At 37.2% G+C, this 19,642-nt stretch overlaps 1 protein-coding gene across 2 annotated transcripts in view; it reads left to right on the forward strand.

Annotated features, from left to right (window-relative positions):
- The window catches only part of PPFIA2 (PTPRF interacting protein alpha 2), a 534,766-nt gene that overhangs the window by 321,610 nt on the left and 193,514 nt on the right, over positions 1-19,642 (forward strand). For both annotated transcript variants that reach the window (XM_067559878.1, XM_067559879.1), the window contains exon 5: positions 8,926-9,090. In XM_067559878.1, the coding sequence (XP_067415979.1) occupies positions 8,926-9,090 (165 nt within the window). The remainder of the gene's footprint in view (positions 1-8,925; positions 9,091-19,642) is intronic.

The following is a 19,642-nucleotide window of genomic DNA, read 5'->3' on the forward strand; positions in this document are numbered from 1 at the left end:
TGCTCCTTCGCTCAACTCCATTTCAGCTCCCCTATCTACCTGACAGGGAGGCTTTTAACTGCTGGGGTAAGCTCCTTAATTGGCCTCAGCTAGCCTAATTGGCCTGTAGTAACCCCAGCTGAATCACCCAGGGAACAAGGATTTGTTGATCGTGGGGCTAATATATATATCCTCCACTACTCTCCTATAGCCATCAGATCTGGCCCTGTCACAGTGGTTACAAGTTCATAACAGCCTTAGCTCAGAACAACTACCCACATGTGTAGGTTAGTCTTTCCTTTATACAGCCTGGCCTTGCTCTTCAGATTTCAGGAATTTGTAATCAGTAAACAATGGTCCATTCCTCAGAGCATAGCTTCAAAAAGCTGCAGAGAGGTGGGAAGTGAAATTTGCATTCACCTCTGCCTGGATATTTCCCAGGAAATCCACTTCACACATATTGTCCCAAAAGACCATTCTTGTCCGCCACAATGTTCAATATAGACTTTTGATCATCCAGATCCACAATAATACATAAGTTTTGCATTTAATATAATGGACTCCAAAGATACTTAAACTTAATTCAATGAGTTTTGTCAAGGCTATTGCAGGAAATTGTCACAGTAGCATTCCTTGGTAACCACACTTTGTCATGTGTTGGTCTTCCATCCTAATATGTTTGTACCAAGAAAGCCACTGAAAACAAACCAGTACTGACAGAGGTGGTTGCTGGATTCAGCTATGAATATCTTCATTGCTAATCTTGTCTTGTCACCTAATATGGAGCAGTTGACAAAGTTGATGACAATTGAAAATGTAAATTTTCCACTTTTCAGCCTTTCTCAGCATCCATGTTTCACTACCCTTACAATAAAATTGGTATAATCATAGTTCTATAGATCTGTAGTTTCGTAGCAAGGTATATGTCACAACGTCTTCACAGAGGCCATTGAAGGGCTTCAAACATGGCCACAGTTGCGGCTATATGGGTGTCCACATCTTTTGAGCATCCTCCAGCACAGTCTATGATCTTTCCCAAGTAGTTGATAGTTGCCACTTACTCAGCATTCCATAGGTACATGGCACGGTTTCCTATTTCCACATGAGCTTGGCCAGGCTTTGTTCTGTCACCATCGTTCAATATTGGCATTGATTGACTGATGGAAAATCCTAAGGAGGAAGCTTTTGGAGGTATTCAACTTCTTCAATATCTCCAATATGCCGATGACAATGTCTTTTTGGCTTAGTTTAGTGAATTGCTGATGACCAATCTGGTTATTCTAGAAGCAGCATGCATTGGTCTGTTTATGAATCCAGATACAACTAACTCCCTGGCCATTACCATCAAACAGCTTCCAGATTATGGCCAATTTAGTATTAACCTGTCCAGGTGAGACATCAAAGAAAGATAACTGTAATTTATATAATACACTACAACAATAACATCAGAATTCATTGTATTAGCTTGTTATGCTGCTTTCAAAGGGTATATATATCACCTCAGTATCTTTAAGTTAATGATCTTTTCTGGCCATTATCAAACAACTAGTTATCTGCAACTAAAGATTAAGGGCTTAATTTTGCTGTATGCTAGGCATTTGTGATTTACTAGAAAATAACAGTATTTAAGACAATTTCCATACAATTCAAATATTTAGACAATGCTGGGACATATATCGATAATTCACAAATTTGTATTCAAATAGTCATTTTAACGACATAGGGTAGAATTTTCAAAGGTACCTAAGTCACTTAGAAGTGCAAGTCTTATTGTCTTTGACTTTTAATAGGAATTGCAACCCTAAATCACAAAGTTGCTTTCGAAAATCCAGTCCTACCCATGTTAAACACATTTGCCAAATCAAATAAAATAGCAGGATGCACGAGCTTCTGGGAGGACATGAGAGGAGTTGCTTCAGGCACAGTGTGTGTTATTGCTATTTAATCCAACCAATTACACACCTGCCAGCTTTTCAGAACAAAAGCTATTGAAAATACACATGAAATGAATTGGTACAACTCTTCTTGAGCAGAAGGACAGGGAAATGTACTCTTTCCTTATTTAATGTGAATAGTTAAACTATTAGATCATTGATTCAAAACAATTAATCAACCATGCTTTTCAAAAATAATTAAAAAATAACTTACTACCTCTATTTTTTCTTTCTTCTTTCCTTGAACTCCACTTTCTTTTAATGCCTCTTTCCTTCTGTCTTTTTTAGGATCCTTCTTTCTTCAAAGTGTATTTTTCATCTTCTCTTCACCACATCCATTTTCCTCCAGCTCTATCTTTTTTTCTATATTTCCTCTACTCCCACTTCTTTATGCCTCTGTCCACTTTCCCCCAGTTTTTTTCTCTTGATTTCCTGCTTGAGTCCTCTGTCTCTCTTTCCATTGCTCAAGATGTTTGTTTTCCTGTTGTTACTGTTTTGACAATTTAGTAAAATGGCACTATTGGAATTAAAGAGAGAAATTCAATAAATAAATATTAGACAGATTTTTTTTAATACACTTAAGCCCAGTTCCTGCAAAGCCTACAAACTGTGAGTAATCCCATTGATTTCAATATATTGAATAAAGCCAAAAGTCAAAAGACATTCACGTGTTCAACTTTATGCAGTCATAATGGCCAACTTATAATGCATAAAATAACTGTGCACTTGTCTAACTTTTCAGTCCACATGTAATTGCTAATCAACATAAATGAGTAGGTTTCCTAGTTAAGATCCTAATTCAGTTATCTTTACTAACTTAAGCATGTATTTCTGATCCATGAAAATCAAGCACATTCATCAGTGCCTTGTTGAGATGGGGCCTTAATCATCTATACAATATATGCCTTTGTAAAACAAAGGAAATTATGGAAATCCTAGAAATGCCCTCTCCGTACATGTGGGTTTTGTTTTTATTAAACTTTTAAAAAGGCATTTAATTCATTCTTAAAGTTGTGGGTTTGGGGTTTGTTTGTTTGTTTGTTTTTTTGAAATAGTGAAGACATCTTTTCACTTTGTGGTCACCAGAAATCAGGATTTCTTAATGAACCTTGCTAATTCAACCTGGCTTATCTTGCTAACACTATGGGGTTTAAATTAGTTGTCTACCAGCAATAGAAAATAACGAATTCCATCTTGGTGATCTTATGACACACAAACCATAAGAGTAAAGTTTGCCTGTGTTTTTTAGATTTTTTTATAACGCATTGGCAAAATTTTAGTTTTTTCCAATAGAAAAATCTTCACAACAATTAGTTACTTTACTGTGATAAATTCAGACTGCTTGCTGCTGAACTCAATTTTCTTTTCTTTGCTACACATCTATCCAATGGTAATTCTAATGTCAGAGCAGCATGACACAGTGTGAAAGAGCAGGCTGTCTGCAGCACCTCATGACATTGATTAATGTGAACCTTCAATTGTCATTTAAAACAAATTCTAAAGCTGTTCTTAACAGACCTGTTATGCTGTGGTTCTAAGACCCAGTTCTTTTGCAAAGCTGTTGTGACATGAAATCTTACTGTATTCTGCTGACATGTACTTCAGGAACGTAACTCCAGGGAATATACAGCTCTTCATGTTTTATGTTGTATTGTTTGAATGAAATAACCAGTTATCATTATGTATGAGGGAATATGGGGTAAATTTTCCTGAGCCTTTATTGGTTCACAATAAAATGTACATTACAGATATGGCACATTTTGTGCTTAAGGAGAGATTTGGGGACAATGCAGTGTGGTTAACTGGTTTGATTCTCAACACATTGAAACAAAAGGCTTCTGTTCACATTGTTGTACATTTTTGCTTTGATAATTGATTATACTTAGTTGAATGTGTGGCCACATTTTCAATAGATCTCAGAAAACAGCTTCCATCACCTAATGGAGTGATTAAGTTTTCAAAAGCTCTGCTCCCATGTAGGCACCTACGTGAAATGGCCTGCTCCAAGACTAGGGGCAGACCACCTTTGAAAATAGTCACGTTGTGTAGGTGCCTATGTGGGAACTGAGCTTCCTTGGCAATGTGGCCCCAGTTATGGGCACTGAGCACTTTTGCAAACACGGCCCTTGATTTTAAGCTTTTTGTTAATGGATTAATCATTTTTATTTTTACTGGCATACAAATGTTTACATGAATTAAAACAAACACTCTTAATGCTTGTTTCCTTCCTAAAACTACAAGAAATGAAAACATGCATATGGGAAAAAAATGAATCTTCTACATTTGCTCTACAGTATTCTCAGGGAAAACTCAGACAAACATATGTTTTGTTTTTTTTTTCAAACTAGTTTTCATTACATGTTATCAAATGCATCTAATAATCTTTTGAAACTTCTGCTTTTTGAAATGTCAGAAGAGTGAACAATATTAATGGTCATTGGCATTTTGAATCGTTGAATGTACTTGATGTGGAACTAGTACAACTGAGTTTGATTATAAACCTAAATATCTACTTTAACAGCCATGGAGAAAGGGCTGCGGTCTGAGCTCTGAACCAAGTAGTATGTAATTCTTATACGTTCAAATCTATTTTTGCCCATTATTGCCATTCTAAAATATTTTAAGCAAAGGCTCATTAACATGGCAATTTGCCTTACTTCTGCTGCCTACCTACATAGGTGGCAGCTGGTTCAGGACAGATTCCTTAAGAAGCAATGATCAACAAGCAGCCACTTGCCATTTATAGATGTAAATGGAGCTTCAGATTTGTCTTGAACTGAAGAATTATGGCAGATCAAAAGACAAAAACTGATCTAAGTAGGATGGAAAAGAAAAAAAGTGGTCAAAAGATGAGAGGAGTAGAGCCTGCACTCCAGCTTAGATTCTTTCTTCACTTATTCAGGTGACTATAGAGGTCTAATGCAATGGTGCTCAAACTTTTTCTGCCATACCCCTCCTTATTAGTAATGGAATCTGTCCATGCCCCACCTCCATTACTGCACTGTTGGCTCAGAGAGGAGCTTGGGCTGAAGGCAGAACTGAGGGCTGAGCTGGGGATAGGTGAGGAGCTGCAGTTAGAGGTGGAGCTGGCCTGAGGACAGAGAGTGAATAAGAGCAGATCTGGGCTGGGGGTAGAGAGGGGGGGGGGCAGAGCAGGGGGTGGAGTGGAACTGGGGCTGGGGGCCAAAGCTGGCCTGGGGGCAGAGCGGGGCTTTGTGGTGCTCCCTCCCTCCCTGCTCTCCCGTGGAGACTGACCCAGGCCCCACCACAAGTCCCCCCAAACTTTCCTCTGTTTCCCCAAGTTTGGGGACCACTGTTCTAGTGGAACAACTGAGATTCACAACACAGAAAAAAAAATGGGCCAACTAACTGTAGATTAGTTTGTGAAATGTTTTGGTGGTCAGGAATAGACCTAGAGGTGAAAGACTCAGGCCATATTGTGAAATTTAGCTATTTGGCCATGTTGGAACACTTTGCAGAACCACCGTACCCTAGAAAAAACTCAGGTGCTTTCTTGTGTTTAGGGATAAATAGAGTGGGCAATCTTGTAGTACCCTGAAAACAAATTCTGTGATTTATCTCCCATAATCATACCCTAAATATCCCTTGCCCCCCATGAACATCTACAATAGCTATCTTAGGGTATGTCTATACTGCCGGGGCTGCATGGATTGATGCAGTGGGATTGATTAAGTGGGCTGTGAAGACCCGCTCAATCGATCCCGGAAGTGCTCTCCAATCAACAAAATAAATCCACCCCCAAAAAGAGTAAGGCTGCGTCAACTGGAGGGCATCTCCCATCAACACAGTGCAGTGGAGACACCACAGTACGTCGGTACATTATGTAGCTTGCGTGTCTCCCATCGACAGCCGGCAGCAGTGTAGACCAGGCCTTAGGTACTTATGTGGTTCCCATTACTATGGTATCTGAGCACTTTGCACTCTTTTATAATCTATTTATACTCACAACATCTATGCAAGGTAGAGAAGAACTATTATCCCTTTTTTTTACAGACGGGAAACTGAGGGGCAAAGAGCTACGTGACTTGCCCAGGGCCACACAGGAAGTCTGCGGTAGAGCAGAAAATTGAACCCGTCTCCCATGGTCCAGGCTAGTGCTCTACTCATTGGATAATCCTTTCTTTGGGAGTGTCAATTAATAAGGCCTTCAAGTTAGCTGGCTTAACTGTACCATAATCATCATTTTCATAGCTTGTGGAAAAGAAATAAGGGACTCTCAGTAGAGAGTCAATTTCTATTGAAAAGCATAAATAAACTCACTGTTAAGCCACCAGAGAATGTGGACCTGTCCTCTCAAGCATTCATATGGCTATCAGTCTGAAAAATGCCAATGTTCAGATTTAATTTCCAGAAAAATCAATGACTCTTAGCTGAAACTACAGTGTGCTGATTAGGCCTCAACTGTCCAATGCTGGGTGCCACATGGCAGGAAAGATGCAAACAAAATGGAGAAAGTCCAGAGAATAGCAACAAAAATGATTAAAATGTGTAGAAAACATGACCTATCAGGGAAGATTAAAAAAATTGTGCTCGTTTAGTTTGGAGAAGAGAAGACTGAGGGAAACATGATAATAGCTTTTTATGTACTTGAAAACTGTTACAAGGAGGAGAGAGAAAAAAATTTCTCTTTAACATCTGAGGATAGGACAAGAAGCAGTGGGCTTAAATTGCAGCAAGAGCGGTTTAGGCTCACATTAGGAAAAGCTTCCTAACTGCCAGGGGAGTTAAGCACTGGAATAAATTGCCTAGGGAGGTTGTGGAATCAAGATTTTTTAAAAGTAGGTTAGACAAACACCTGTCAGAGATGGTCTAGATATAACTTTGTCCTGCCTTGAGTGCAGGGGACTGGACTAGATGACCTCTTGAGGTCCCTTCCATTCCTATCATTCTATGAAACCCTTCTGTAAACAATACAGTAAAAACAGATGTTCAGTATTTGCAAGTAATATATAATTCCCCATGGCAACTTCAGCACTTAGCTATGATGTCAGCTCATTTCTCTTTATACAATAAGATATACAAAATAATATTTTTTCACATGTACATTTATTTAACAATTTTAAGTATGAGGATATTTGAATATTTATCTGTCTCTTAAATGTCATTTTCTATTCTTTCAAATACTAGGGGGTTGTTCTTTTTTGTTTGACTATTATAATACTTCATTTTTAATGTTAACTAGAACCTAAACTTAAAAGTAACAAAATATTTTGTCTATTAATATGCAGTACATGATCTGTGATGATAACTGTGAAATATAGGGTCAGATTGTTTAGACTCTAGTAAAGTGGTGCAGCAAAGGGCTATGGCCTAGGAAGAAGCGTTGCCTGGAGATGCTCTAATTTAGGCCCAAATTCAGGAAAGCAGTTAAGCACATATTTAAGTGCTGTTCTGAATAGAAGTGAATTTAAGACTGTGCTTCATTGCTAATGTGAATCAGTGTTTTAGCATTTCCCCTCATCAACCTTTGTTGATAGGGTTCCAAAACTGCTTTCCCCTAAAAGCTGCCTCCAAAGCTGTCGCAAAAAGCCTGCATCTGCCTTCCCTCAATTTGTTTTACATCAGCCTGCGACCCAGTAGAGCAAGCTCATGCACATCTTTTCCTGTGGCTTTTGTTAATCTGATTTGTCAACTCCAGAATGGCAAAATGTGTTCCCTTTTTCTTCAGCTGTGTGGTATTGCTAAAGTTCTCCATATATTAACCTAACGTAATCTCTTATGTACATGCTTGCTGCATTTCTGTAAATAGTATGTATAGCTGTAAGCTACTGGCAGGATGCAAACAGGATGTATTCAGTGTTTTTAAAGTACGGTAATGGTAAACATAAGTAATTCCCATTTTATTAAGGGTACTGTAATTTCAATGTAGTTACCTTACCATTCTACTACAATTACACTCTGGTTATGCTTCTGTTATACCTGTTATCATCACTAATTCATAGGACTGCAAAGTTTACTACATGTCTGAGAATAAATAAATAAATATAAATATGGTAAATATATCTGTGTTCCAGTAGTAGATGTATTAAGAACCACATCAAAGGAGTAATAATAAGTAAATCAGTCACGTAACTTTTAACTTCTACTTGCATGAATTAGATGTTCCTGTATGTTGAAAAGGAATACTATGTGTGATTATACTGTGATTACAGTATTCTTCTTATACCGTGTGACTCGTGAAGTTAGCCACTCTCTTTTAATATACATACAACTAACCACTTTCATGCTCAGATACAACAGGGATGGCATTGTTGTACATTATAAAAACATAGATAAATAGATAGATTTTCAATATATCAGCAAAAAGATGTCCACAAAAATATGATTATAATATTTTCTTCAGCTAAATGTAGGATAGAAATCACAATGAATGTACATAGCAATATTTTTGGACATTGCACATGTTTATAACAAAGACAGCAAATATTTTAAAGCTTGCCATATTAACATGCTCGATTAGCTATGCAACATGCATTTAGAATAAATACACTGCTTTAAAGCCTTAATGAAAATACATTGCTTGTTCTTGCATTCTCTGTTAAGTATGTTTTAATATAAATTAAATACAAATTACAATTAGGCGACTGATTTTCAGGCATTAATTATAGACTGCATTAGTTGGTTAGTTATATTAGCTGTTGGTTTTTTTATTAACATTCCATTAATTACTGTGATTAAAAAAAATCACTTAAATATATTAAGTTGATTTTAGCCAGGCAACAATAAATCTAAGTAGAGCAATTTGTTGTTTTCCAAAGTTCACAGCAGAGCTTTTTAAGAAGATCTGAATAAAATTCCTTTTTTATTTTCTTTCATGTCCTCTGATTTGGAGTCATGGAATGCTGGCAGTAGTTTTAATAGTGTCATAGGCTTCCTCAGACAGGGAGGTTGCCAAGATCATTGCCATTTGGTAGTGTGCAGTTTGTAATTATAATGCCAGGGACCTTTAGGTACAAATGAATTAATGTCCTTTTATGTTTAAACCTGACAGCTGTTACTGGAGCATTTGGAGTGCCTTGTTTCAAGACATGAAAGGTCTCTGAGGATGACAGTGGTGAAACGGCAAGCACAGTCCCCCTCAGGAGTTTCCAGCGAAGTTGAGGTTCTCAAAGCACTGAAATCTTTGTTTGAGCACCACAAGGCTTTGGATGAAAAGGTACAGTATGGAAAGAAGCTTATTCAGCAGACTATATCTTTGCTTTACCCACTTATGATACAGTAGAGCAGCAGAATTGTTTCTTCAGTTCTTGGAGTGTATTATACATACTGAAAATAGGACAGCCAAAGAAAATCTCTGACAAAGCATGACTAACAGCTGAAATGTTCACATTTGATTCTTAACTTCATTTTGGGGGGGCTAATAAAGATTTTACATAAAAGTTAACTTAGGTCATCATAAGTCATTTGTGGCCACTATTAGTTTTTGTTACAAAACAGTTCCATGATAATCACATCACTAGCATAAACACCTCTCTCCATTTAGTAAATATATCTCCCACATATGAGACGCTTGTCTGTGTTGTGTATTTCAAGAAGCAAGTGATTCCTGAGAAAATGTGGCCATCTCAAATTGCAGTTCACTGCACCATAGCTGAATTGTGAATGAAAAGGTAGCAGCATCAGTTTTCTCCCCTAACTAGACATTAGTATATGACTTTTTTAAAAAGTTACTACATGTAATAGAGATTTTGGTCTGGAATGTAGCACTCTGAATGCCAGGAAATTTTTATAGTATTCACAATACAGATTTCTAAAATGTTAGTCCACATCTGTTTTATGTAAGTCCTGCAAGAGTTTGAAAATACTCCCACCCCAATTAATATTTGAGGAGCGGTAGTCCACAAAACTTCATGAATACATTAGTTGTGTTCATAGAATAGTATGTTTTTTCATTGTTATTAGAAGTGTCGAAGACAGCAGTTTGTCTTTTCATGTTGGATTTGACTAGCAGGCGCAATGTTACTTGAACGTCACATACAATTATTTAAAGTAAAGCCTAAAGTTTGTCTGTGTTTAGTTAGCAATGAGTGATATTTTATAGAGCTAAACACTATTAAAATTAATTTTAAGGAAGTATATATATATGTATTTATGTATGTATGTGTGTGTATGTGTATGTATCAATATATAGTAACTTCCCTTAGCTGTTAGATTTAGGTTTTGTGTGATTTTGACTGTAGCATAATTTATATAACCCAGTATTGTTAATAATATCCTTTGGAGATTAGTAGGGTTTATGGTCTGATTTCTATCTTACAGTATTTAAAAAGCTGAAAAAATATATAAGCAGTAGGAGAGTTCTGCCACATAGTAGTTTTTAGCATTTAGTTCTTAATAAATTATAAGTCATGAGAACTGAATGTCAATCAAGTTATAAACTTTCAATGGAGTTACATTTGTGCAGTTTTTAATATTTATAACTATGTGGCATATTTTACAGTCCTTCAGCAAAGGATTATGTATAGTATATGTGTGAAGATAAGTGTAGAATTCCATCTAAACTGTTAAGAATTAATTTGTCTCTCTTTTTTCTTTCTGCAAGGTGTCAGAATCAGTAATTAGTACATTTAAAATTGTTGGAGTGACAGAAATATGCATCATTTTATATACTGGACATCTATCTCCAAATGGTCAATATAGCAAAACTAACCATCATCCCTTGCATCTTTTATTGTAACAGATTATAAACTATCTAGAAAAGGTCTTATTCCATTTCTGTTCAAACAGAGACCAAGTCTACTTACGATATCATAATTCATCTCTAAATTTTTGTCAGAATTTACAACATATATTTTTGTTAATTTTTTTTAAAGAACTATTTTTGTACAAATTTACACAAGAAATTTCTAATGTTATTTCAGAATTAGCTAATATCATATGAGCAAGGAAAATTGTGTAACTATAATTTAAAAACACAGTAAATGCCTAATTAAAACCATTCTATTAAAACAAACTGTAAAATAGTTTTCTGAAAAGCTTACATTTTTCCAGTGGTAGGGGAAAAGGATATTGTTCTGTGTACTATTTGTATATCTTTCCTTTTTTCTTGATGCAATGAATCATCCTTTCACTGAAAAACATTTTAAGAACAACCAAAGGAACAATGGATGAAACTATTCAAAAAAGGTTCCACATAAAGCTAAACTGAAATTTAAAATCCAGGATGCTGTTTTCTATCTAGCAGTTATGTTTAACATATACATGTAAGGTATAACACCTTTCCTTAAGATGGACTGGACCCAAGGTGTGCTACAGGCTTTGGGAATACTTGATGCTGTCGTGTGGTATAAAAGTATTATCAGCATGTTTTGGGGACTGAGAGCATTACTCATGAGTAGAGCTGAATGAACATGGACTTTTTCGCAGAACTGAAAAATCCCCAAAACAATCTAGTTCAATTTGAATCAAAACTGTTTTTTTGAAATTTTTCATTAAATTAACAACCTTAAAAAAATAATTTCAAACTGGCCAAAACATTTCAATTTGGTTCAAAACATTTTTTGGGAGGAACGAATGGAGTTGAATCTTTATGAGTTGATTGAAGCATTTCAGTCAACTTGTTTTTTGTTTTTTTTTAATTTTGATTCAGCTGTTTGGGTATTTTTTTGGGTATTTGGTTTATTTTTCCTTTTTTGGGTGAATTTTTTTATTGACCAAATTTAAAATCGAAACACATTTCAAATTGAAAAGTCAAAACAGTTTGCCTTTAAAAAAAAAAAAAAATCAAAATGTTTGGAAACTCCAAAATTGAAACCAAACATTTTGAAATGGTCAAAATGAAACATTTAGACTTTTTTTTTTTTTTTAATTTGCTTTCCCCAAATGAAACTTTTCACCAAATTATTTTTCACTGAAAAAACAATTTGTCAAAAAATTTTACTCAGCTCTTCTCATGAGTGATGGAAGCATAGGTTACTTAGGCAACGATCCCAAACAAATGCTGAAAAAGCTGTTTATGACACAGCACATGGTCATGTTTTCTGTACTTTCTATGCCAAATATCTTTAGATATATATGTATGTTTTAAAATATTTTAAAAATGTTATATCAAACATACATTTTATATCATAGAATCATAGAGTTGGAAGGGACCTCAGGAGGTCATCTAGTCCAATCCCCTGCTCAAAGCAGGACTAACCTCCGCTAAATCATCCCAGCCAGGGCTTTGTCAAACCGCAGCTTAAAAACCTCTAAAGATGGAGATTCCACCATCTCCCTAGGTAACCCATTCCAGTGCTTCACCACCCTCCTAGTGAAAAAGATTTTCCTAATGTCCAACCTAGACCTCCCCCTTGAGACCGTTGCTCCTTGTTCTGTCATCTGCCACCACTGAGAACAGCCTAGCTCCATCCTCCCTGGAACCCCTTTTCAGGTAGTTAAAGGCTGCTATCAAATCCCCCTCATTCTTCTCTTCTGCAGACTAAACAAGCCCAGTTCCCTCAGCCTCTCCTCATAAGTCTTGTGCTCCAGCCCCTTAATCATTTTTGTTGCCCTCTGCTGGACTCTCTCCAACTTCTCCACATCCTTTTTGTAGTGGGGGGCCCAAAACTGGACACAATACTCCAAATGCTGCCTCACTAATGCCGAATAGAGGGGAATAATCACTTCCTGCGATCTGCTGGCAATGTTCCTACTAATGGAGCCCAATATGCTATTAGCCTTCTTGGCAACCAGGGCACACTGCTGACTCATACCCAGCTTCTTATCCACTGTTACCCCCAGGTCCTTTTCTGCAGAACTGCTGCCTAGCTCGTTGGTCCTCAGTCTGTAGCTGTGCATGGGATTCTTCCGTCCTAAGTGCAGGACTCTGCACTTGTCCTTGTAGAACCTCATGAGATTTCTTTTGGCCCAATCCTCCAGTTTGTTTAGGTCACTCTGTATCCTATCCCTACCTTCCAGGGTATCTACCACTCCCCCCAGCTTAGTGTCCATCTATGCCTCCATCTGTAAAAAATAGGTGCCTTAATTTATCATGACTCTTCCATTCACATCTTAGACAGAACCAGAAAAACCTCACAACTGAACTAAAATGGCCTTTTCTGACACAACTAATGACATTAATGTCTGATATCTCAGACAGTCCTAGGGCTAAGAACTAGTTCCAGACCCTATACTTAGAAATTAAAACTCTCTCTTTTCCAAGGGTGTAATGCTTCTATTTCCACCTTGTCAGGGCTGTGATTTAACTGACTTTAAGGTCATGACATTTTAATGTATAAAGAAGGTGTGACTTGCCTATAGCTGCATCTTACCCATTCTGGGCCTTGCACAGGTCTAATTTGGGGTGGAGGGGATTTCATATTTGGGATGGAGAAAAAGGAAACAATTCTGTACCATATTGATTTTTTATTATTATTATTATTATTATTATTATTACTATTAAGAATGGTGGCTGTCTGAAGCTATTCAGAGATATGGAATGTTTAGGATTTGTCCACATCAGACATCAGTGTGTGGCCACCCAGAGTGTAAATCTAAAGCACACTAATTTGCCATGCAGTAACATCCCAAGTGGATCCTGCTACATGCATTAAAAGTTCCATATTGCGCTGTGATGTCCTTCCATTTCAAAAGTTTTACAGAACGTTCAGTGCACCGTAGCAGGGTTCACAGAGTGAATTTCACAGAATGAAAAGGTTAGAAAAAATCACTTTGGAAATGTTTCATTTCAATGTTAAAACCGAAAATTTAAATGTTCCTGAAATGAAACATTTCATTTCAGTTTGTTGACCTAAGATGAAATGTTTTGTCCCAGGATGCACCATTGTAGCTCAGCCACAAATTGAGGCTGTGGTGCATCATTGGAGATGTAGTCTTATAAAGAAGCTGGGCCCATAGCAGAGAAAGGGGGCATTAGGTATCCTCAACTACAACTCTCGTGAGGCACCATAGTGGATCGGGGGAAAGCATAATGTCAACCCAAAACAAAATATTTTGTTTTGATTTTCCTGGCAGAAAATTCTGCTGAAATCTATCTTTTCCCATGAAAAATTCAGATTTAGATAAAACTGTATTTTACAATGGGAATATGTTTAATTCAACATTTTTTGAGTAGCTCTAATGAGGAGGATGTAGATTAGCAGGGATAGCCAATGAGGCAGTCAAAGGTGCATGAAAAATGTATCACGTGGTTTTGCAATTGTTCATATGAGTGTTACCTCCATATATGTTGGGGAGGGGGTGCCTGTCTTTCTATATAGATATAGACCCATATAAAATACCAGGCCAGTTTCTCTGGTGTGGACAACTTGCACTTGGTAAAACATTGAAGTTGGAGTATAAAGTGACAATAAGGCACTTCTACTATGTGCCTCATATCCTGAACTGTCCTATTACCATACCTCTTGCCAAAGCAAGTTAGAGCTGAAGGCCATTCTTTCTTCCTCTGGCTGCCCACAGCTCCAAAGGGCCTTTCCAGCAGCTAGGAAAGATGTATGTGTAACATCCCTGCTCAAGTCATCTGTTGTGATTGAACCTGTACACCTGGATCTGAGATCATGAATCTCTACTTCTTGAGGTGAAAGGCCAGGCTAATTATTTCTAAGGCAGTAGGAGACCCATAAACCTCTATCTGTGCTCTAACCTAGCAGGGTCAAAAACCTACACAAGGTTAGCATGGGTTACGTAGGAAGGGCCAAACCATACCCATTTTTCCCCATCCACATTCCCTGTAATGGAGCAGCACAAATCAGTTGGGCAATACTAGTGAATATGGCCCACAGTCTCTCCTTAACTATGTACAGTCTCATGCAACAGAGGGAACAATCTGACCTTTGGATAGTCAAACCTGTTTTATTTTGCAGGGGAAGTGTTGGCCATAAAACAAAAAGTTATTCCATATGCATTTGAGAAATTACAACAGGGTCTTTGCACAAGCAGATTGGCCTTAATGTTCTGCCCAAAAACCCTAACCAGATGTACATAGTCTGCCCAAATGAAAATTCACATTTGTAATTTCAACTCTCACACTTTGACTTTACTGCACTAAAACACTATTGTGTCATGTTACAACAGATTGTACCACAGTACTGTGGTTGTGTTTCACTGGTCGGTGCAATGATTCCTACATGCACAGTACATCAGCCACTGAAATGGAGTCATTGCTGTAATGGGATTTGATGCAAAGCCAGACAACAGTATTTTAAGAAGGAAAGTGGGGGGTGGGGGGGGGTGAAAACAATTAAAATTTAAAAGGAGAATTTTTTCAAATTTTTCTTTCAGCTAGTTAGACTTGTAAATTTTGGATGGGGCATCAAAGCTGATAACAAACTTTTGTGGAAGTTGCCTTAGGATCTTTAATAGCCACAAGTGGTCAGGGTCTTGGTTTTACTTCTCATCTCAGAGATGGCAATTGCAACAACACAATACCCCAGGCCTCGTGCTGAGACCTTAACTTCACATTTACTCAGAGAGAACAATGCTAATTACCCATGTCACCAAGAACATTTGTCTCTTCATCCGGCTATTCCTTTGAGGGTCTCCAGTCCATCTACTAACTAAAGACCTGGTCATCTGTGCTGGAACTAGGAGTCCTGGTTGTGCTGCTGCACCCCATGCCTTGAAGTGGTTTCCATTATATGCAGGGTTGACAGTTTGATTCAATGGCTTTCACTGCCCTCACTATACAAATTGTTCCCACATCCCTGGGCCTGATCCTGCCATATTGAACTTATAAGCAATTCCTAGTAACTATAATCATAGCAGGATTTGACTCTAAGCCTACTCTGCTGGGTTTATAAAATCTGACAAGAGTTTAGACCAATTTTAGATTAAAAAAAATTAATCAACAGTCAATTTGTCCACATTATATAAACAGATGACAAGAACATGCAAGAATGGGGGAATCTAATTTCTGTCATCTACAGTTACCTTATTTAAATTGTTTATAAATAATACCACTCACAGGAAAAATTATTATGTAAGTCTTTTAAAAATATTAATGATCACACAGACATTATATTAATAATATTCAAAAGTCTTCAGAAACCATTCTATAATCATGATGCATTTTCTGGTAATCTTTCGTGCATCTGAGAAAAATCTTTAAGCATTTCCATGGGTGAGTTAGTTGAGGAAGACATTGCAACAAACTCCATTTGCACTATATACGAATGTAATTATTTTATTATTGTTTTTCTCTGTGTTTGTTTTGTCATGGCATAGATCAATTTTCTGTTCATTTTCTGTATATCTAATTGTGCTATAATTGTTGAATTTTGGGTTCTTAGCAACATAGAAGAGCAAAGACCCTTTGAGTTCTGGATTTTCTTGGTGTCAAAAGCTACAAAATGACCTCAGTGTAGTCCAAATACCACAGAATCCTTATTCTGTCCCAGAAACAACCCAGAAGAGCTCGTTGATTTAACAGAATGTGTTTACATATCTCATTTTTATAGAGAAGTGATCCCAAAGTGTTTTACAATAATGTGTTACATACTGTTCTTTTTTTGGGGGCCTTTAAAGCACGCATGTCCTCCAAAACTTGGGGCTGGTTTGTCATCTTCTATGCAGAACCTGCAGAAGAGGAAAATTTTGCCATAAAAATGGAATGGTTGTGGGCTGCATATATCCTTGCATTACAAGCCTTGCAAAGACACAGAACAGTAAAAGAGTAGGTAGGCCATGATGGTTCTTTTCACCCTGTAGGTCACCAATCAGTCACAGAGTTGAAGTGTCTCTGAATGCCCTCCATTCCCTAATGACAGCATGGCATGTTCATGTGCTCTGCTGCCACAGAGGTCCCAAACATGGGTTCTCACTTTTACTTTCTCTACAGGGATTTCCATGTCATTGGAAGGAAATAGCATTAGTCCAGACAATAGTCATGTAAGCCTGGTAGCTACTTTCCTAGGGAAGCAATCTGCTTACATAGGATACTCGTCAGCCTCCCCAATCTCACTTTAGAGAGTGCTAAACTACTACATTTATCACATCCTTTGGGAGATTTTGCTTTCAAAGATTACCTTTTGGGATTACCTGTGGATCTTAAATTTTCAAAAGAAAGATGGCAAAACTATTAATGAACACAAATGGACTTGTACTCTTAGTGAATGATATTTTGATGTACAGGTTTTCCATGGAAGAACACAATAAAACCCTCAATGAAGGTCTAAGACTAATCAGGCTGTCTGGACTGAAACTAAACAAGGAAAAATTCATTTTCTGCTTATCCCAAATCAACTTTTGGGACAAACAGTAAACAAAGAGAGAATCAGTCCTAGTCCTGAGAAAGTAAAAGCAATTAGAGAATTGAATGTACCAGAATTGAGATGCATGCTCGGGATGGTAAATTGCCTTGATCAATCTAAGACCTTTCTACAGTGACAAAACCAAGTTGGTTAGCCATGATGGCATTTTTCAGTCCTCTTTTGTTTGAGGTGGGGGGGGGGGGGGTGAAGAGAGAAGGAGGTGTTCATATAGTTTGAGCCTATATATTATGGTGTTTTCAAAAAATTTCCATGCAACTTGCAGGCATTTTACTCTTGCCACTGTTCCTTTTAATTTCAAAGACTCAAAGATCCCAAACTGACCCTTGTTGTAACTAGTGGACAGCAAGATAACCAAGTTTTTACATGATTGGGTTATGTAATGATAATATTAGTATGATTCAGAGACACTTAACAGACATATGTAGTGAACTTTAAGGATAGCATGATCTTGTAAATGTTGGGAATGTAAAACTCAAAGGGAGAGATGTAATGGAATGCTAAACTGTATTATACTTTTCAGCCGCCACTAGGTGGCAGCGTATGTAACGTTCTTGACCTGAGCTGGCACTAACTAGAGAAAGGAGAGCATTAATATGTCTTAAAAAGAACATCTCCTGTATCTCTCTCTGGGATAACCAGTCCATATCTGGTATATGACACCTATGTCCTTGAAAAATATGCTGTTTGAGCTTTAGCTTCCACCCAAATATCCAGACTCTGCGCAACATCTCATCGGAAGGATGACATTGGTAGTGCAGCACCTTGCTAAATACTGCACTGGATTGTGAAAGTTTAGTACAGATCCACGTCCTGAAGTCAGATTTGAATCTACTTCCACATGGCTCATAGAGGAGAGAAATACTTACAGAATTATGCTGATGCCTCAAACCACAGAGTCTGAAGTGTCTTCCCTTTGAGAAAATGGCTTTACCAAATGTAACAAATGAATCCTGAGAGTTTTACAGAAGAAAATTCTTGTTGCACCTATCACAACCACTGAATAGGGAGTAATTTAAAATGTCTTTTCATATTAAAAAGCAAAATGTTTAAACTTGTTTAATTCAGAAAAAATCTTGGATCCAAAACATGGTACAGACAAACAAATCATACATAACTTTGCCACTCAAGAGCTCAGACCTTTACAGTTGAGGTATAGATTCAGGTGATATTTCAAACTACTACCAATTCACTGTATATCATGTCAAAGTGTAGTCTATGTTATATTATGTGTATGTGTAAAATTAAAATAAGGAATATAGTTAGAAATAAAATTAGAAAATGGGCAAAGCAATCATGAAACCAATGCATGTTTGAGCAACCTCAAAATAAGTCCTTATTCCTGGATTCCATCTAATATAGCTATTTAGATTTTTAGTTACACCAGGTAGCAAGATAAAGAACAGTAATTAATGTAAACCACCAGGGTAAAGCACTATGTCAAGACAGAGCAGGCAGTTTTATCTGTACTTGATTGTCTTTTCTTTTAAACATATCTCAGTTGGTGATGAAGAAATAAAATTCCATGTTATTCTATTACGATATTTTCCTGTAGTCTGCATACGGGTAAGCAGCCATGAGTTACCTATCTGGGAGTCTTTCTAGTACTATGGAATGGCAATATCAGCTGCATAATCAAGGTTGAAGTTAGTGTCTTATTATAAGCCACCACAAAATTCCCCCGAAATAAATCAGTTCCCTGAAATTTCATATGCCACATCTTATCTCTGGAGAGAACTTATCTGGATAGTTTGGAAAAATCAGAAAAGGAGTGTTTAAAGTTATAGTTTTGCTCAAACTTGAAAGAATCTGACTCAGCATCCAAGCTGCTCGCAGGATGCAAGTAAAGGAAACTTTCCTATGTTTCCACTCCCTCAGCAGTACCAGAGCATTTAAAATCTTCTCTATTGTCTCTCTCGCTCAAAAAAAAAAATCCTAACTCTTTTTTTGGTCTGACTGTATCTCCAAATGGTTTGGCAAACAAATTCCAGTTTTCTTGTGTTGGCTTTGTTGAGGAGAAATGTCTTTTAATGTTTTTTGTGATGTGTTGGAAAAGAGGGGGAGTAAGCAAATTATAAACACATGTAGAGTTTTATTTCATAGCCTACGCAGAGGTAAGCAGAGAACAGGTTAACTAGAGGCTCAATAGAACAGTGGTAAAAAGGGGGGGTACTGGAAGCCCCTGGGAGAGCCACTGAGAGAAAGTGAAAGTGCTGTCTCTCCCTTCACTTAACCCAGCAAGGAAATGGCTTTAGGAAGAAGCTCCCAGACTGGGAAGTATGGAAAAAATGAGAAATTAACAATCTTGTTCATACTTGTTCTTGCTGCCTTAGTGACATTATGAGATCTGTCAGAGCAAATTTCCCCTCCTGCAGGCCTTATTCACCAACCAGATTTAACCTTTTGGTACTCATTTTTTTAAAAAGGCAAATTTCAAAGGAAAAGAAATTGTTTTAAACCTTAACTTTTTAAAGAAAATTTTCTGAGTTATTTTGAGGTAAA

Source organism: Emydura macquarii, unplaced genomic scaffold (genome assembly GCF_026122565.2).
Source record: "Emydura macquarii macquarii isolate MOO-44397 ecotype Brisbane River unplaced genomic scaffold, CSIRO-AGI_Emac_v2 contig_2205, whole genome shotgun sequence".
Lineage (NCBI taxonomy): Eukaryota > Metazoa > Chordata > Testudines > Chelidae > Emydura > Emydura macquarii.